A 21479-nucleotide genomic window follows, 5' to 3' on the forward strand; every position below is an offset into this window, starting at 1 on the left:
AACAGACAAGAGGACTAATGGTCCCGTTTGTTTAGAATAGAATAGAATAAAAAATACTTTATTTATCCCCCAGGGGAAATTCAGGAGGAGTCACAGCAGCTATCAAGAAAAACAAAAGTAAGAAGTGTATAGAAAGTGTGACAAGCTCCATAAGAAAATAGATGCTGACAGCTTGTCCATCATTGTCCAGTCAGCCAGCCTCCACCTCCACAGGGTCCAGGACCGAGCTTCTCCGTTAGCCATGTCTGAGAATAGCATGATGCTACTCTGCCCTCTGGTATTCCCTCTGTTGCTGGGTTAGCACAGCTAGCTCGTCCATCTTATTGGAGATAGATGTTATGTTCCCAATAACGATGGATGGAAGGACAGGTCCATGTCATCACTTCTTAGCTCACACCTGAGAACCAGCACGTCGTCCTCACCTCCTTCTCCTCACCTTGTGGGGAAACATCTGGCCTTGCACCAGTTAGCATTGACATGCTACAGGGTGCTAACGTCTGATTTCACAACAACGCAGCCATGGTTACATTGGGATCTCCAGACAAACACAGGAGCAAAAATAGTAGAAATATCACACTGTGGTGTCCACGACCAACAAATGAGCCATACAAAGTAACAATCCACTCGAAATGCAAAAATAACGAAAAGGAGATGGATAAAATCACAAGAAATGGACAAGAAAAAGGCAGCTGCTGTAACAGGCAGCCACAATGGGCCCAATTAATGTCATCTTTAAGTTTCTTAATGTTACCCAAAGTTTAGCTAACTGGTTTTTTATCTAATCTTGGCACCTGGGGTCATTTTGCTCACTTTTCTGATGAGACACGATGCTTTCAGAGGAGTTTATTTTGAGCTGAAAACTCCTAACACTGAAGTTTTTGAGAGTAGAGTTCATCTTCTTGGGTTGCAAACTGGCTGTGGTTCAGCCTTGTGGTCATTAACAACTCCCCACTGACCCCTCTTCACCTCCTTCATCCCTTTATCATCCTCCCTTACGTCTAATTTCAGTCAAACACTTCAAAGTTGAACCTGCAGTTCTCCCTCTTCGACTGTTTCTGAGTATTTTTCTCAAACCTTGAGAAGCTGAGCTCTCTCTTTCATGTCTGGATGTAACCTTGTGATCACCCTGAAACAGCCTCCACCTCTCCATCTTTCCAGCTACCTCTCCTCCTTCTACCTAACCATCTGTTTGTTCTCATTCATCACTGTCTAACTGTGTTTAATCTCAATCTTTGCATCTTTAAACGCCACATTCAAACACTGACGCACAAATTCTCCCTTTACCCTTCAGTCCTCGCATTTCCCGCTCATGAATTCATTATGTTGAGCATTTTCCTCTCTGCGTCTAATCCTCCTCCGCGTATCAAAGCTGGCATTACCTGCCCAAAGTTTTCATATCTGGGCTTGTATTGTCTAATCATCCTCCTCGTCCACAAAACACAGTCTGTTTGGGTCTGTTTGCACCAGCCTGCCTGCTTCCTTTCATACACTGCCAACTGCATCAAATGTAGCTGATTTGGCACATCCAAGAGAGGGCTTTAGGGTTGCCAGGTGCTGCTTATCTGAGACAAATTCGCCAGGATGAGGTTGATTTATTTTGGGAATTATCGCCACAGCTTCATGCACACACGCAGACACCCTCAGGTGAAAACTCGAACACACTTCCTCTTTCTCTCCTGACACAGATACACCCTGGTGTACCCTCTTTACGCCTCAACTGAACTCTCCACTCTTCGACTTCTTCTTTTCATCTGTTTTAATCTCCCACTGCCCTCCTGTGTCTCTGCTCTCTGGGTCACACTCCCGTCTCGGTCTGGATAGCAGCTCCATCAGTCGACGGCGTTCAGAGCTCTTCGCTATGAATTCCCACGAGGAAGGAAAACGTGATGTCATTATTCAGCCTGCTTTCTCTCTGTCATGTAAACTGTCAGCTCCAGAGATTGCGACATGATGAAGAGCTTGTGTGTGCATGTTTATGTCCTGTATGTTGTGTTTTCCAGCATGTTGCAGGATTTCTGGAGTCTTTGTGTTGATGAAAGCAGAGAAACAGAGGTCAGCGTTTCGCTGCAAGAACACTGATGTTGCTTTTTTAAAGATTTCCTTTAATGTAATCACTCCACATCCTGCTCGTAGCCTCCTTCTCGGTCTCATTCAGCCTTTACGATCATGCTTCACTCGACCCCTTCCCTCTTCTGCACGCTTGTGCCTTTAATTTCTGCAGATCAATCCATCATAGTTTACCCACAAAGTCTGTGAAACAGCATTAAGTGGTTTCCATAACTTAGCTGCTTCCTGCGTGTTTTCTTACCGTCAGACTGAGCCAATCTGACGCACCTTTAGCTTCAAACTGATTAAAAACATTAATAGGAGAGCTGTGGTGTTATTCTTGTGAACGCTGCCCTCAGTAACTCTCCGTCACAGCTTGCTACACAGTTTTGTAAACATTATGCTGCAGACTTCAGCCCCATCTCCTCCTCCTCTGCTGCTCGCAGTCCGCCGTGGCCTTTCAGCCTGTTTTGTAATGAGCCCAGCGGCGATAAACAAAGCCAACCCGGGGCCAATTCAGCCCAGTCTGGCTGGCAGTGAACAACTGGTTACCAACTTCTTTGGCAGCCGTCTGGAACATCTGCTGTGCTCTGTTTTTCTGCCTCAGAGGGTTACTGGTCAAACTGGGCCTTCTGCGCTACATGAGCTCTTCAGCTAAACCCCAGCCCGAGTGCCCGTCTCCAGGCCGGCTGCCAATGGGCCCCAGTCTGCGCTCACTTTAACAGGGATAAAGTCATTTCATGGCGTTCTGTCATCCGCACAAAGAGCAGGAAAACTGTGAGACATCTTTAGTTTGTGTTAAAGTTAGAGGCGAAGAATATCTGTGTGGCAAAGAGTTCGACAACCAAAGGGTACCTTGGCTAAGTTTTGAATTTCAATGCCACACTTGGTAGACCTACAGTATATACAATATGTCCGACATAATACCAGCACTGCAGGCCAAGTAGGGATTAGGATGAATCACACCGCTGAATCCACAGGCTGTATGGACTGTGGAAATCTCTGTAGAGCTCATATAATATTTCTACAATGAAGGATACAGCACATTGAGCATGGTAATACACAGATTCACAGCAAGGTCTGACTCAGATTCAGAGCTGGAATAAAGATGGAGACCTCGTTATTTCTTTTGGAGAAGCTGCTCAGACAAAGGTCTTGAGAAGACAAGTGAGGATAAGGTCTGGGGTTATTTTTTTTTGTGCAGAACCAGTGACCTCTTAGTGAGCCACTGAATAAAAGATTTAATAAAAGAGATAAAAAAAAAATATCCAACGACTGAGATTTAGTTTCTCATAAACTTTGAATGTTGTGTTTCTCTTACACTTCAGCTTCACACTGTTTCAAACAATCAACAGCTACCATGAGTGATACCAAATCCTCTAGAGCACCCCTGCTGGGTGACTGCAGTCTAGGTCTTAAGACTCGGTTCTCCTCCCTTTATGAACGAAAATGTATACTTCCATACATCCCTTCCGTTGGCACTGCAGTTAACCAATACCCATACCCAGGCACGCTTCAGCACTAAAGTCCTGTTTGTTTGGCCAATGTGATCACAAGAGTGCCATTCTCAGGCACGGTACACTTCTCTGCTCTGGCACGGTACACTTCTCTGCTCTCGCAAGGTACACTTCTCTGCTCTGGCACGGTACAATTCTCTGCTCTGGCACAGTACACTTCTTTGCTTTGGGACAGCACACTTCTCTGCATTGGCACAGTACACTTCTATGGTGTGGGACGGTACACTTCTCTGCTTTGGCATGGTACACTTCTCTGCTTTGGGACGTTACACATTTCTGCTCTGGCACGGTACACTTCTCTGCTCTGGCACGGTTCACTTCTCTGATTTTGCACGGCACACTTCTCTGCTCTGGCACAGTAAACCTCTCTGCTTATGGACGGTACACTTCTCTGCTTTGGCACAGTACACTTCTTTGGTGTGGGACAGTACACTTCTCTGCTCTGGCACGGTACACTTCTCTGCTCTGGCACGGTACACTTATCTGCTTTGGCATGGTACACTTCTCTGCTTTGGCACGGTACACTTCTCTGCTTTTGCATGGTACACTTCTCTGCTTTGGCACGGTACACTTCTCTGATTTGGCACGGTACACTTCTCTGCTTTTGCATGGTACACCTCTCTGCTTTAGCACGGTACACTTCTCTGCTTTGGCATGGTACACTTCTCTGATTTGGCACGGTACACTTCTCTGCTTTTGCATGGTACACCTCTCTGCTTTAGCACGGTACACTTCTCTGCTCTGGTACGGTACACTTCTCTGCTTTGGGACGGTACACTTCATGCGGGAGCACAAACACAGGTACCCATCAAGGACATGGCGTGTTATACCTGATGCGTAATCTGTGCAACCTTTCTCCACAATCGTGTTTAACAATGGCGGGCACGTGAGAGGGCCGTCTAGGACTAAAACAACCTAATATATACCAAAAAGTAACTAAACTAAAAAGTAACTTAACCAAAGTAAATTGTGCTAGAGTGCCGCACGGTTCAGATGCCCCGAGTGACTGTGCCCTGAAAGCCACCTCTGTAATTGAAACAGGTGGGACATGGGTCAAACTATAAACTTTATATTTCACTTTTTTTTTTTTTTTTACAAAAGTACAGTTGAACTGGCATCAATTCACGCTGCTATAAATGCATCAAAGCAAAGCAAAAAGAAATTACCTCCTTCTTTACATCCTTCTTTCCATGGAAAGGAAACCAAAAGAAGCCGCCTGAATTATCCCCGAACTGACTGCAACAGAGAATATTTGCCCTGAGAGGAGGTAACTGTGGAGGTAATTGCCGTCTTGTTTCCTTTTGTACAGTCTCACTGCAGTCTAGACTTTGAAAAGTCCAATTTGCCTTTCCTTTACATGTTCTGCGTTAGCTTACATGAAAATATCTGATGCGGGGTGTTAAATTAGGTCCATGCAGACGACAGATTAATGGGACTTGATCAAAGAGGTGTGGGAGGAAAAAGTGAGGGTATGAAGCAAAGTAAGTTTGACAGAGTGAAGGAAGAGGAGGTGAGAAAGGTGTGAAAGTTCCTCAAATCCAACACAACATCCATCGACTGGAACATCCAAAACTGAAATTATGTGTATTGATCAAAGGTAATCTATCAAATGTTAAATTTGAGCCAAAAGAAGATGGCTGATTTATTTTGTTTTGGCTAAAGCTGCTGCTCTTCCTCGTGAGCTGAATATCTGAGCGCTTATTCTGTCCCCGACTGGTCTATTTGCTTCATCTTCCTCTTCTCATCACTTCCTGTTTTTTCTCTCACTTTCAAGTTTCTGGCTTTCTGTGCTCGGGCCAAATTCCCTCTCTGAATTCGCCAGAGTATTTGGTGTTTTGCCACTTCATTACTGGTGTTGCTTTCCTCTTGATCTGACTGCCCTCACAATCTGGTTCGTGTAAGAGTACCGCCTGTTGTTGACTGAACTACGGACGATAACGAAGCAGAAGATAAGACTTTTTAACGTGTTAAAAACAGAATCAACTGCACATTTTCCGAACAGATACACTGCAGATATAAGGCTCTTTTTTAAATGTATGTAAAGGTTTTAAAACTGTAAATAAATCACAGGAGGAAGTGACTCAATGAACACGACCCAGCTGAATATTTCTAAGCAGCTACCTTTCAGCTCCCTCGAGTCAATACCTGCTGCTTTTATCAATATTAAAATAAATCCTTGCAGTGTCAGAGCTAGGCAGAGCTGCATTGTGGGTAGTGACTCCAAAAAGACTCTGTGTTGCTACTTTTACCCCAGCCTTTGTTGTCATCTGGCTTTTAGACAACAGAAAAACTGAACCCAGTGGGTCTGAACTTACAAGGTAATGTTTTTTCATCAAACGTCCTCTTTTTTCTGCCCCATCTGAGGGGCTTATGCACATTCCTGCTGGACTCAGCAGCAGGCAAATCCTCCTGTTTCCTGCAGTCCAATTTGGCACTGGCACCCCTGCTGAAAGTTTAATCTGAAAGGAAAGAAGGGGATGAAGGGAGGGCAAAGTCGAGGAGTTCTGAGGGAAATTTGACGTCTTGTTGGGAGCAGAATTCAATTCTCTCCACGGTTTCCTTTCTGCTCGACAAATGAGCCAAGAAATGGCTCAAAACAAGGCAACGGGCTTTTATCTGGTCATGAATCATTTGAATTCTGGTTTGATTATTTGCCTCTGGAAGATAATTCACTTAACTATGAGACGACGAAGCCCTGTATAGGCTTGAAACTTGACTATAAAAACCTGACTTTTCTCCTTTCTGGGCTGAAACCTGGACTAGATTGGACAACAGAGAGGAAAGAGGTTAGCCGAGAGGTGAATTTAATACCAGCATTTGTAAACAACCTTTCTGACCTGAGCGATTGTGTTCCTCTCTTTGTCTTTCCCCTTACCAAGCCCTCATCTCTGGTTCCTCTCTTTGCGTCCCTCATACAGAAAGCAGCTTTTGGCCTTCAGGTCATTTTGAAAGTGATTGTTAGAAAAACCTCTCATCCTACTCCACCCCCTACCTGAACGGTCACAGGGACTAAAGGAAAGAAGGGAAAATGCTTGATGTGTTGTGTCTCGTGATATAACGATTAACCAGAGAAACATGCTCTGAGTAACAGGATATTTTAATGAGGAGCTGCTGATGAGTTTGGAAACATACAGAGATTAAAGCTGCAAGCAGCGCCAATCGGAGCATGTACTAGCTTCCACATGAGCAGCAAAACGTGGCTCAGCAAAAAGCCTTAGGTCTATGGGGTTGAGGCTTGTGCCCAAAAAAATTCATGCCTGTAAGCTCTGGACAGGCTGCAGTTTTGAACCCCTGGGCGGCGCTGTAGAGCATGTATGTTATGGCAAGCAGTGTTAGAAATGCACTGAGGCTGTGACACTGAACCTCTGTGTGCATTTTGGTCTTAATCCAACACTGAACTAGAGAGCTATTAAGGTTTTCATGAAGCTGCCAAAATGGTGAACTTTGACAGGCATTTGTAGCCACGCCCAATGACGTAGCACAAATCCATTTGGCAATTTTCATTGACAATGCAAGTAGCATGGTTTAGCCAAGTTTGGCGTTGGTCTGATGAAAAACCCAAGAATTGTTCGAATTTAATCTGAGGCAAAAAATCGTCAAAATCCGATGTTTACGTCCAAATAGCCAACTTCCTGTTCGGAATTCGCTATGGTCATAGTAGACTTTTTTGTAGGTCTAGGCATGATTGTTATGTCTACAAAATTTCAGGCCTGTAGCTCAAAGTAGCCAGAGGGGCTTAAATTTTAAACCCCTTGGTGGCGCTATGGAGCATTATTGTTTGCACAATCAGTGGTAGAAATGGAATGAGAATGTGAAAATGAACTTGTGTGTGAATTTTGGTCCTGATCCAACGTTGTACAGGAGAGCTATTGAGATTTAAATAAAGCGGCAAAATGGTCAACTTTGGCGGTCATTTGTGGCCACGCCCCCAAAAATTATAACAATTCTATTATGATTAATAATCTTCAATGTGTCCAGTATACACACGCCAAGTTTGGAGCTGATCTGAGAAAAAACCTAGGACTAGTTCGTTTAAATACGTACCCTATGAACGCAATTTTTGACAACTTCAGGCCATCGCCATTAGGGGGCGCTGTACCTTCAGGGGGAAATAATGACATGGTTGCATCCGGGGCATGAGCCACTGCTACACATTCATAAAAATTCACGGAAAAGCTTTTTACAGTCTTCCTAAAGACCTGATCAACTAGTCTGGAGACAAATCCATCCAAGAGGCTCTTTCATTTCTGCAAAAACCAAACAAAGACACAGTCTTTACTGGAATCAAGCGAGCTAAAAGTGTTTACATTTATGGGAAAGTGATAAAAGCATCCAGCTGACGGCATGCTGCATTCATAAAGTTTAAGATTATCCCTGAGGAAGTACTCTGGGATTGATGCTTGAAGCTTTCAGTGCAATGAGTCTGTTCTGAGAGTGAACACAGTGAGATCTTTATGCTGTAATGGATCAGTACTGCAGCTGGAAACAACTGGTACACCTTGGTGATAAAAAACGTTATTACTCTACTGATTTGGAAATATGCAGAACAACATCTCAGTGTCTCTGCAGGCTCCACGTCTTTTCTATCTTCTTTTTCTTTAAGACATTTTTTGAAAAGTCAAATCCGTCTTTCCAATTCATCTGCACACAACCTTTCACAAAAAAACCCCACCTAAACAAGGACTTGATTAAAAATGGGTCGAAATTTCAGATTCTGTCTGTCCAGATCAACCCCGAAGCAAATCAACCAAAACACAAATTCTGCATGAGAACAGAAATAAAATATTCACAGTGTGTGAATTTCTTATCAGACAGAAAACCAAACCTTCTCCACCTGAGTATCTTTGCAGGAGCATGACCGCTCTGTACCTGTGCTACACTGAAAAAACTGAAATCTTATCAAGTGTTTTTGTCTTGTTTCAGTAGAAAATGTCTTTTTAACTTAATATGAGCCACTTTCAGCTGAACAGTCCAGAAAACATCTTGTTTCAAGTAATTTAAAGACAAATTAAAGGCTGAATTGCTTATAACAAGTAAAAAAATCTGCCAATGGAACAAGAGAAAAGTTACTTGTATCAAGACGTTATTGTACTTTTAAGCAAATTTTCAAGCAATTTTTTCCTGTTCCTGGCTGATTTATTTTCTAAGTCAGAGCCATTCAGACTAGGGATGCACCGATTCAGCTTTTTTTGGCCCCGATACTGATACTGATGCTGATACCTGGGCTTCGGGTATCGATGATACTGATCCTGATGCGATACAAGTGCTCGTAATGTTTTGAGCAAAAGACAAAAATGACTAATATTTATTTAAACTATTACTTTTTAACCATAGTTTGGTTCAGAATTTACAGAAATTACTATTTGATTGTTAAATTTTATACTCTGTAGACTAAATCATGGTTTAGCCTGAGAGTCAAGTTTGGACTAGGGGTGCACCGATCACAATTTTCTGGCCGATCACAGATCTTTAAAAAGCCTGATCTACTGATACCGATTTGGGCCGAAACCAATTTTTATCTTTTATTTTTTATAACTGACAGCATATACCTTCAATGTTCCAATCTAATTTTATTGAAAATCATTGAACAATAGCTGTGAAACAATAAAATCTTTATGTTTTAACTTAAACAACCAATAAAGTGTCCTGAGTTTTAGGTCTCAGAGCAAAAGCAACAAAGGCTGGCTGTCAGACCTGCCCGGAGGTATATAAGATCAGTTTTATATGTAAGGATGGGCCAATCACTGATCACCAATCACTGATCACCGATCCCCCAAAATTTAGGAAATCGGTACCGATCAACCGTTGCATGTCTAGTTCGGACTGATCCTTTCCCACCGCTCCTCACCTAATCCAGCTATGAGGGGCTGGATCGACGCCGATACCCGAAACCAGGATCCGATCGGTGTATCTCTGGCAATTTTTTTAACTTGTTACAAGCAATTCAGACCTCACTTTTGTCTTTAAATAACTTAAAACAAGAATTTTTTCTGGACTGGTGAATGTGGCCAAAATTAAGTCTAAAAGGACAATTTTTACTTAAAATAAGATAAAAAAAAACCCTTGAGCAAGGTACAGGTAGCTTATAATGATGCTTTCAGAATATTTCTTAAATTTCCTCGATGGACAAGTCACATGTTTGTTTATAACAATGTGCCCACATTTTATGCTGTTTTTAGAAACTATATGCACAAATTCATAGGTCGTTTGGTTGATCCAGAAAAGGAAATAATAATGTCACTTACTTAACACACAAGGTTCACATCCTGTTACTGGAAACACTGGTACAAATGTCCCTTTGTGTGTTTTTCTTTTCTTAATTTCTTTTTTATTAATTATCTGTTTTTCTGCTACTAATACATTTATATGGACCTAAGGGTCTGGAATAAAGCATAACAACAACATGGTAAATTTTCATTTTTTGTGGTGTATGTGCTCCAGTTGAGTTGATTTTTATCCCCCACCTTCCCGCTGAGGTTAAGCAGACGTGCACACACATACACACACACACAGTGCCTCATCATGTCACACACTGTACAAGGCCATAAAAAGATGTCTCATATTTATGGTATGAGATTTGGACCTTGGGTTTCAGACCACCTGACTGACAGAGCTACACATCATGTCTGCTTCATGGTAGTCACCCATAGCTGCACTGTCACGTTCCTGCCATGCAACCTCCCTTCATGGATGCAATGCCCAGGAGCCAATCATGTGAAGACATGACCTAAATGTCAAGGAGGAAAGAAAAGCCAAGTGAAGTGAAGTGGTTGAGTGTGTGGTTATCACACTATCCTCCTGAATCCTGCAGCCAGAGAAAGGACGCTTCGACAAACAGCCCATAGTCCTGCAGAAAACAGCGCTCCTCACTCAGTATTGATCAGATGAGCTGGAATCAAAGCACTATTTGATCTGGGTTTGTGGGTTTATAGGATTCTGGATGAGGCGTAAAACCAAACAGAGTCTGTACTGATCTGCTTCTGCTTGATCCCACAAAAAAAAAGGTTTGAAGATATTTAGAGAGAGGTAAATTAGCGGCCTGAAACACGGCGTAAGGAAACCGAAAGTTAAAGCTTTGATTCACAGAAAGTGAGATGAAGTTGTTTAAAATACTTTTCAAAAGGAAAAGAGTACAAAGGGCTGATGATAGCTGTGGGAAAGCTATCGAAAAATGCTGTGGAAACGTGTCGTTTCATTTGTTTAACTTAGTATTCTTTGCACTACGTGGATACAAAATCAAAAGAGAAAGAGGAAATTTAGGTAGGACATTTAAAAGTTTAGAGCAATGGCGCTTCGATGCTAAAAAGTTGATATCTTTTGAATTTATAACAAAAGATTTATAAAGCAGTTTGAAAAGTTTTGGACTTGAAAGTTTTTGTAACTTTAATTGAAGTTGAAGCTGACAGACCGTCTCTGAGGGTACCATGATACACAAACAGAGGTAATCTAATCATAGACGGAGCAGTCCTCCAGAGCCAGGCTGATAGACAGACCAGGTGTCCACACTTCATCCCTGTTTTGCATCATCTCCATCTCCTCCGTCCGAACAGGCCAGTCGCCCGAGGCAGAGTGTGATTTCACTCACTGTGAGCGTGTCAGCCCGCCTGTGGGAGAAAGTCGTGTCGCTGACAAGCGCGAGAATCTCCACTTACAAGTTTAGATTAAAATCATCAGACATCGGCCGAGCTTCTGAGAGAAACCAATAAAGCAGAAACAGTCACCAGGTCGACTCAGGGACGGATTCCCCGGCGTGCAGACGAGATTAAATCCACAAAAATGACTCCAGTCGGGTCACTGAGAGCCACAAATTAAACCCACAGAGAGAAGCAGCTCGGAAAACAGATGACAGACAATCCAGATGCTCCTGTTGTTGGCTGAAAATATTACCTGAATTTCTCCTGAAACCATCGACTCAAAAACAAATCAGGTACAAACTCTGCTCTGCTTTCTGGATCTGGGAACGTGAGCCTCCATCTTTCCATGAAAAAGATATCTGTTCTTAAATCATTCACACTCAATCCCAATGGCCCGGAGTCTCCGCACACTGTTGTAAATTACTTTTAGCGAGGTGTGAGTTTGTTTTGGGATGAAATGGAGATCGGATTGAAACAAATTTTCATTGTTTGAGACAACGTTTTACTGGTGCCAAGGTAAGGTATTTATCAGTACAGTTATGTAGCGATACGGTTTGAAATGTGACATCAAGCAAACGCTGTAGCAGCCGACTAAATGTAGTGCTATCGGCAGCCTGGTGCTCCGACGTATCTGTAGGCTAACATGACAGTAAGCAGAGCTAACGTAACCTCACTCTTCATTTTTTTGATAGACTCCCAAGTTTGAACAGACCACAGTAGAATAACTGCTGACTGTGGGTTGGAATGAACATTAGCACAAACAGTTTAGCCCGAGTTAAAGTCTAATTAGCCTTTAGCTTGTGCTGTATCTCTCTCCTGTTTATCTTTCTTCTGCTCTCCTAACCTTTTTCTGTCTGACAGCTAGGCTCCAGGTTCCACCATCACTTCAAAATTAATCACAGAAATTGTTTTTAGCAGGAAAAAACACTGATCACTCTTCTCACTACTAAACGTCGTCAGCTGGCGTGAGGTTTAGGGATGGGTACCGAGTTAGGTACTTCTATAGGTACCGACCGAATTCTGTCAAAAGTACCGGGTACTGATTCACATAAAATCAAAAGGTACCATGTTTAGGTACCTAAATGCATCCTTATGACTATGATCACGGCATTGCAAGGTTATACACTGAAGAATAAATATGTTAGATTGAAAAATATAACATTTTATTATTAAACAAATTGATATTTTTTACCACATAAACACAAGAAAGTACTGAAAATTGGTACCGTTGAGTACCGGTTGCAAGGTAGCGGGCATTGGTACCGTATTGTTTCAAATGTGATAGGTACCCATCCCTAGTGATGTTGTCATAGAGACCTAGACGTGCCGTGGCTCAATCTGGTCCTAGACAACCTGAAATGGAAGTTAAGAAGTAGCAATTTAAAATAACCTGTAACAAGAAATATTGGTGCTGATAATCTCAATTTAAAGTGTGGATTAGGATCAGGCAGATATCTAGAAGGAAGACTTTTTCAGGATCACTTTCATACTCCTCATAGCCCCTTTAAATATTGAACGCCTGGAGAAAGTATGACAAACTCGTGGTAAGTCTAATCAACCCTCAAAACAGGTCTGCACCACAAACGGAAACACAGACCAGATAGAGAGTCCGACGCTCACTCTGAGTCCACGATCAATGGAAAGTGACCTGTGTCCCTTGAGAGTGTTTTCTTGTCAGTAATGAGGCTGTGTTTAAAAGGAGACCAGTGTTCCCTGTACAGTTACCTGTTGGTAGACGTGCAGGTTTTTACCGAGCTGCTCGTTTAATTATTTTCTTCTCCATCAAAGAGGAAGCTGTGTGCAAGCCGTCTCCTCTCTGTGTGGGTTAAAATGAGCTCCAGCTATCAAAAACTGTCATCGCCCAGAAAACAGGCAACATACACTGTAGTTACTGCTGATGCTGGCTATAGTAGCAGCAGAGTTGTTAGTATAGCTCTCTAGAGCTGCTGCGCTGGCTTTGAGGATCAGTCTCCTTCTGTTGGCATATAAGCTTTGCAGAAGCAACTTTAGTAACCGTTCCCTGAGCCAAAACAAAGTCTTTGCTGTTGTTTGCTCGACTTTTATACCCTGATATTATCTACAGCGCAAATACAAACTGTTTACAGCCGTGATCTTTCGATGACATACACAGGATTTGCTATCGTTTTCAGAAATGTGCAGATTATTTAACCCACTGCTCCTCCAGTCTATAAATAAATCATTTATTTCTTCATCTCGGAGTGTGAGTCTGTGTGTTTGTGTGTTTGAGGGTGTAAGTTTCAGTTAAAGGTTCCTCCCAGGCTTTTTGTCCCCCAGCTTGAACTGTGCTCCCAGTACAGAGCCGTGTGTTATCCTTGCTTGAACCGCCTCCTCCCCCCAAGACAAAGGCTGTTTGTATCTGAGCTGAAAATCAGCTCCACTCAAAGGAGTGAAAAACAGAAAAACGGCCTGAACAGGCACGGGCAGTGAACTCAAGGTTATCTGAGCCTGGTGCCACGGACAGAGCTGCAGTCCGCTTGTTACCATTCTGGCCTCTCCTCCTCTCTGCAGACAGATTAAGGCTGTGCTGGAAGGCGTGGAGTGAGTGCACACAGTTTTACCCTTTGTCTCTGGCAAACGGCTTGAAGGCTGATTTTTACTGGAGGCAAATGGTACACAAACTGCTCAGTGTGCAAACATACGTAATCCTCATGTCAGGCGAGAAGACCGGCCGCGCTGCATAAAGCTGTGAAAGCAGAGGGAATTCTTTCCACGTTTGCTTCCAGAGGTCACTCTCAAATAAGGCTGCAGAAAACCATGTCTTCGAAAGTCTGCAAATCATCGATTATAGACAGGATTATTGGACTAATCAGATCCTAAAGTGCACCATATATTACTGGTTCTAGCTCTGTGATCAGCTTTTAAAGCTAACGTTAATGTGCAAAGACTGGAATCAAACCACCAACCTTCAAAATTGAGAAACAAGCAACTCTACCACTGAGTCACAGCCAAAGGATTGTTTTTAAAAATGTTCTGGTTTATCTTTGCAGCGTTGAAGGTGAAATACTCCGAGACTTTTTCCTCTTAGCAAAGATAGTGTGAATGCAAGATGTCTCACTCCTCAGGAATTCAACTCAATATAACGTCTGCACACAGCATGACAATGAGCAATGACATCTCCAACAAATCAATAACTGTTACATGCATTTCAGACCAATCTCAGACAACATTTTTGGTCGACCACATTGAAAGAAATTAAAATAAACATGTAATCTCTCTTTAAGAGCTCACTGTTTGTTTCAGTCGTCTAGACCTAGAGTCTGCAACCTGTGGCTCTTTGACACCTTTGGCTATTTGTAGAATTTTTTTTACATTTTTTTTAGAATCAAGCAAATTTTTGGTATTACAATTTTCTTATATCTTTTTTTTTTATCTTTTTAAAAATATTTTGTATGTTTTTTCTTTTTTTTTTTCTTTTTAAAAATGTATGTTTTTTTTTTTTTAAGTTATTTTTTGGGGCTTTTCACCCCTTGATTTGGAAAGGATAGGACAGTGGATAGAGACGGAAATGGGGTGAAAAAGGGGAATGACATGTAGGAAACAGGCCCCAGGTCTGACTCGAATCATGGCCACCCAACCCAGGGCGAGTCTCATGGGGCATAATCTAGACTGCTAGGCCATCTGCGCCCCCAAATTTATGATATTTTTGCAATTTTTCTAAATTTCAAAATTTTTGGAATTGTTGCAAATTCACACACTTTTTAATTCCTTTTTTTAATTAGCAAATTTTTGATATTACCATTTTTATTCATTTTTTATTTTTTGCAAATGGGCACATTTTTTTAAAGTTATTTTTTGGGGCTTTCATGGCTTAATTTGGAAGGTGTGGGACAGTGGCTAGAGACGGAAACAGGGTGAGAAAAGGGAATGACATGCAGGAAACAGGCCACAGGCTGGACTCACACAAATCACATAGGGCGTGGCCTAGACAGCTAAGTTATCTACGCCCCCAAATTTGATATTTTGGCAAATTTTGACATTTCAAAATTTTGGAAATTATGGATTTTTTTTTTAATTTCATATTTCTTAATAAGCAAATTTTTTCAAATTTTAAAACTTTAAACATTTTTTCTAATTTATTCATTTTATGACATCTTTTTTTTTTTTTTTAGAAATATTTGCAAATTTATTTAAATAAAACCAAACCAAGAAATCCCATGCACAAATTTATAAATACAAAAAAATCTTTTTTATATAATTATTTACTAGTTTTTTACTATGACTAGAATTTATACACTGTATAGTTTTTATTGTGAAGACAAAGTAAAATTTGTGGCTCTGGACTGATTGTTATCCAGGTGAACCGAGACTTCTGCTCTAGATCATTGCTTTATCAGTCATACCCAAGGTTTCTAAAAGTAGTATGGGTGGTGGAGCCTTTAGTCCTCTCCTCTACTTTTAGGAGCAGCCTTCAAGCTTTCCTTTTAGATAAAGTTTATAGTTAGAGCTGGATCAGGTCTGAACCAGCTCTTAGTTCTGCTGCTATATGTAACTTCTGGTCTTATTGTCCAAATATAGTAACTGACCACAGATCAAGACCTGTTCATGTTTTTGGAAAGTGTCCTGAGATAACGTTTGGTGTGATTTGGCATTATATAAATAAATGATTGGTTGACTTACGTGTCAATTTAGTTGGCATTTTGAGACATTTTTTAAGAGAGGAGACAAGATGTCTTCCACATGAGACAAAAACAAGAAAAGTAAAGACAGGATATCGTCCAAAGGTTGGGTAGTTGGTGTTAACGTTGAAGTTCAACGATCGTTTTGCTATTTTTTGAGGACTCTGAGTTAACATATTTCTCAAACTTCTGACCTTTAGAGACATCTCACTTTGTCTTGTTTTGTAAAATAAATAAAGAACAGCTAAGGGATCTGAATTCACCCTTCATGGTAGATCTGCGTCACTGTTTCCTCTGAGCAGTCAATGCTCTTAATCGCGACAGTAACACAACAAAAGGAGTCTGCTGGATCTCCAATACATTCATCTCTCTTTTCAGTGCTTCCTCTTTTCTCAACACAAAAACACACACACACTCACACACACATAATCAATGAGGCCGAACTCTGCTGGAGATCAGCATACGCCTCATCAATAATGGACGGTGTTGTGTGAAGATCGGGAGGTGTGTTGATTCTTCGCTTTGTGCCCGAGCCGGTGTTTTACCGTCCATCCTTGGACTAACAACCTGAAGACACACTGACTCCGGCTTCACACACAAAGACAAACGAGAGACACACAGCTGCAGATGAGCGAGCACAAGACACACAAAAGACTAACAAAAGAAAACACACACACACACAAACAGCATCTATACACCATTTAGCAGCAGCTCATAAAATAACTCAGACGCCGCCGGCCAATTTGCCAGACGGAGCATTCCAATTTGACACAAAAGGCCTCATAAGCATGCATCCTCACACACACACACACCCAAACATGCACACAATGCACACATCGAGGAACCTAAGGCACAAAGACACAAAAACAGGAGACACAATCACCAAGCTGGCAACTCATAAACACTCTGAAAAGAAGCATAAAATAACATTTTCACACGCTTTAATTCACACTGAGCGGGGAGTAACGTGGGATTCTGGACATCCATGCCTCTTCACATTTTTCACACTTTATTATTCAGAAGCTAACGCATTAGTTGATATTTACTGTGTACATTCTTATTATTTTATGTAAGAGCTGATTATGAGATTGATTTAAGGAGAGGAGCAGAGTACAGAGGCAGAGACGATCTGCCTCCTCATCACTCACTGCCTCCAGGACACACAGTCACTCTAAGTCGCTATTACTCACCAGGAAAACGTGTTAATTAACATTATCTCTACAAAGCCGAGGCTACAGGCAGTGGATCTCTGGATATTTTTACACCTTCTCCATCCGATGTGACAGCTACAAGTCCTCAGAGGAGACGTGCCATCAGCTGACGAGAGGAGAGGGTTTAAAGGCAGGACGAGGGTGGAGGAAGTGCAGATTTCTGGGCCCTGAGAAGATGTGAATCTGAAGTTTGTGTATCAGGATCATGCATGGCAGCTCCCAGGCATGTCAGTGTGTAAACAAAACTTTAATGCATTCATCAAACACAGCGTCGTAGAGATCAGAAACTCTGCAGGAAACCAGTAAATCCCCGGAGTCTCACTGACTTATGGCTCACGCTACAGGAGCTTTAAAATCTTCTCTGGTTTTGAAATCGGGAAGCATCACGCACGTGAGGAAAAAAAAAATGTCAGATATACTTCCGTCTGATCTCAAACATGCACCACACTACAAGATTTGAAAGGAATAATGCATCACACAATACAGGATAGTGTCGAGATTATCCTGTGTGCCGCGGGGAGCGATGTATCACCTCACAGGTAATCTCACAGAGGAGGAGATCAGAATGGAGTGGGGTCTCTTTGGTGAGCTGATGTTTCCATTCATAAAGAGAAAAACAAAGTCACAGAAGGAGCAGAAAGTACATCCAGACAGCGGTTTAGAGGGTGAGGGATGGGAATGTACAGTAGTTCCTGAACTCGTTAACTTGAGTATTTGTAGATTATTATTATTATTGTTTTTTAACCCTAAACAAAAATTAAGTCAGTTGGACACGGAAACCTTGGACCATACTTAAAGACTTCACATCTTTTCTACTCCTGTAGATGTTGTTCTCCATGGTGGAGGCTTGTGCTCCAGCTCAACAAACGCCATCAGCTCTCTGAAGCCTTCAACTTCCACGAAACTGAATGAGAGCTTATGTCCAGTTAGCATTTTGGTGATTAGCAGGCTAATTTCTGGTTTCGACACAATGGCATGTGCTAACAGGGCTAACAGTTGGCAAGATGTGGGACCTGTTTTCTCTTTGTGCTTTGAGCGCATGTGGTTACGCACTAAACTAGTGATTCTATGTCAAGTTTAACACCACGCATCTTAAGGGCGTGAAAAAATTTTGATAAGGTAATATATCACAATAATTAGACCTGTGACAAAATATCAATAATTCAACTCTCAATATCAATATCTTTCTTAAAATATAAAATCATATTTTAGGTGAGTTGGAAGTACAATACATTTTCCACAGCTCCACTGCAGTAGATGGCACCAAAGAGCTACTCGGCTGTATCTTACCCATAAACGGTAAAATAAACATAACCTCGAAGTTTAATCAAAATATTCTATTAAACTTGATGATGTGGGTTTTGATGCCGTAAACATTAATGTTTTCTCTCTATTCTTGGGTCAGGTAGTTTGAAATCATTTATAGTTTAATTTTTACAGCGTACTAGACTGATAAAATAATAATCATAGTCCTGTTTTGCTCAATATCAGATTTTTTTATGAGTAACATTGGATACACCAAGTGACATTTATCAGTTTCACCAACTAATCACATCTTTTATCCAATCATTTCTTTCCAACATTAGTTTAATGACACAGTAGTTTAAGTGACAAACTTGACAAACTTTATGTTTTCATGTTAAGTGTCTGTATGAAACTCTGCATCCGACTTTAATTATTTCAAACACAATAAAAAGAAAAGTTGTTTCACATCAAATAGTTTACTGGGTAGAATATTGCGATTTATCTAGGGATGGGTACCTTTCACATTTGAAACGATACAGTACCTATACCCGGTACCTGTCAATCGGTACCGGTACTCAACGGTACCAATTTTTGGTACTTTCTGTGTTATAGTGGTAAAAAAATATCAATTTATTGAAGAATAAAATCCATATTTTTTTTTCAATTTAACATATTCATTCTTCAATATATAACCTTGCTATGCTGTGTTCATGTCCAGCATGGAAAATCTCCTACTCTTCTGCTCCCTCACAGTCACAAGGATGCATTTAGGTACCTAAACATGGTACCTTTTGATTTTATGTGAATCAGTTCTCAATCCTTTTGACAGAATTCGGTCAGTACACATAAAAGTACCTTACTCGGTACCCATCTCTGGATATATCACAACATGGTGATATTGTGATATTATCCTATTATGACCCAAGTATCGCATTATGAAGTTCTTGCCAATACTCACCCCTTTTTATCCTGCACTGCACATTAACTTTATCGTTTTTGTTGAAGTACTTCTGGGTATCACTTTTCTTGACTGATATGTCGCAGGTGTAGCAGACGGTTCTGTATTTATTATGTTTTTGCTCTTGTGTAATAACATGTTCCTAGAGAGTTGCTGTAGCTGCTGTAAAGCAGTTGTATTTTGCGGAAATCTGGCTGAGTGTGCAGAAGTTGTGGCTGGAGAAGTCGTACGTTTGTAACCTGTTAATTGTTTTTCTACCTAGTATATTCAGTTAGGGAAGGACAAAAGCTGAGTCACACATGTGAGGGTGCATGTGTTGAAGTTATGTCGAGAAAAGTAGTGCTTACAAAGGTGCGTGAGTAAAGAAATGTAACTCGAATACCGGGGTTAACCACGAGCGCTTGAGTACACGAGTACAGAGAATATCTGCTTTAATTCATCTGTTTGTTCTTTTAATCAGTCTCGGGCACAAACATCTCGGTCCCTCGTTACACAGGAAGTTTCCAAAGTTTACACTCAGGCTGTATCTAATTTAAATTTACCAGCGCTGGCTTTTAATTCCTCTTAATAGGGAACCAGTTAATAGCCTGCCAAAAGTTAATAGTGCTCCTATCTCTCTGTACTGAATGACTCAGCACGTATGCTGATTTGATCGACCAGATTAGGTGTTAGAGTTGTGTTTCACAGCTCATGATCCGACCGCAGGACTCGTTTAAGAGTCACTAACACAAGTTGAATTCCCAAACGACACACAAATGTGCTAAGTTCTCCTTCTGCGACAACTAAATTTAGAGACTTATGTTGTGATGAAAGCTGCTGAACTGGGTCTAAAAAAGTGATGATGAGAGGGTCAATGGATTAACCTCTCAGTGAGAAAAGTAGCACCGCCAGTGGCAATGTTTCAATCGCTACAAAGTGAATTTTCCGTCTGAATGGACTCTGACAAAGACCCAGCAAAGTGTTTACTCTCCTGCTGACTGAAACAAATCTAACAGAGTCACATTTACAGGCTGCTGGAGTTTTACAGGTGGTGTAATAACTCTGTGTCAAGGTTGCTGACATTTAACTGGAGGAATATACGTATGAAGAGCCACACCAGCATCATGCCGTGCTTAAAACACAGGCTGACAGTGACTCAGACGGATAATGGCGTGTGAAGCAGAAAACACATCTGGCATTTCAGTGTTCCCTCTCCTTGTGGTTTCAGTAATCTTGTGCTTCTGCTTGAAAACACTCATCTCAAAGTGATATGCATCCTGCTGGAGGCTTTATCACATGACCTTGTCCACAAGAGGGAAGACAGCGTGTGTGTGACTGAGTGTGTGAATTCATGCATGCATGCATGTGTGATTTACAACTGTGTGAGCGCACTGTCAATGGGCACAGACGGCAGAGGGAGGGAAGGAGAGTGGTGTGTGTGTGTCTGGCTTACCAAAGATGTTTGTGGAATGTCCTTTCTTGGCGAGGGGCTTCAGCTCGTTGTGACCCCAGCCGTACTGTCGGTAGCTGTCCCACGCGTGCTTCATCATCTGAAAGAGCAGGACAGCAAACAAGACGGCTCATTAGAAGATGAGGGAAGAAGTCCTGACGAGGCAGGAGTGTGGCGTCGGAGGCAGTAGTTGGATAAGACACAAACTTTACTTTGTTTTAGCCTGAGGACCACAGACTCCTCTTGGACAGGTAAAAGAAAGATACTGACAGGTGTGAGCTGAGCTGCTGCAACTTATTGTATTCTCACAATTTAAAGGGTCTGTGAGGAAATGCCTGATCACCACAACTCAAAATGAGATTATCAGCATCAAAATAGTAGTGGTGGTCAATTTTAAGCCACGTTCTTTTGTTCTTTTTTTTTTTTTTTTTACAAATTTAAGTCCTTGATTTGAGTCTTTGTTTATAAGGTGGGTCGAAAAAAGTTGAGACGTAATTTCCCCTGAATAAATCGTAAAAACAGACTCTCACATGATGCCCATTTTTGGGAAAAAATACAGCTCCTTATATAATCTTTAGACATCATCATCATTCAACTTTTTCACTTGGTCTGGTGTTTAAAAAAGCAGATTAAAAATCACAAAAATCAAAAGAATCTCAATTTAAGTCTGATCGGCAGCCCAAAAATGGTAAAAAAAATCAAATTCGGGGAAAAGCATATCATACGGCCTGAAAAAAATATTTTTTATTTTTTATTGCTACTTCTCAGATTGATTTACAGCTCTTCCTTCTGTATGTCATGC

At 41.4% G+C, this 21479-nt stretch overlaps 1 protein-coding gene across 3 annotated transcripts in view; it reads right to left on the bottom strand.

Moving 5' to 3' along the window:
• Window positions 1–21479, bottom strand: part of man1a2 (mannosidase, alpha, class 1A, member 2) — a 151969-nt gene that overhangs the window by 69517 nt on the left and 60973 nt on the right. For all 3 annotated transcript variants that reach the window (XM_074694550.1, XM_074694549.1, XM_074694551.1), the window contains exon 4: window positions 20681–20777. In XM_074694550.1, the coding sequence (XP_074550651.1) occupies window positions 20681–20777 (97 nt within the window). The remainder of the gene's footprint in view (window positions 1–20680; window positions 20778–21479) is intronic.

This window comes from Halichoeres trimaculatus, unplaced genomic scaffold, assembly GCF_033239565.1.
Source record: "Halichoeres trimaculatus isolate MK-OKI-2021-1 unplaced genomic scaffold, fHalTri1.1 fHalTri1_scaffold_19, whole genome shotgun sequence".
NCBI classification, from domain to species: Eukaryota; Metazoa; Chordata; class Actinopteri; order Labriformes; family Labridae; genus Halichoeres; species Halichoeres trimaculatus.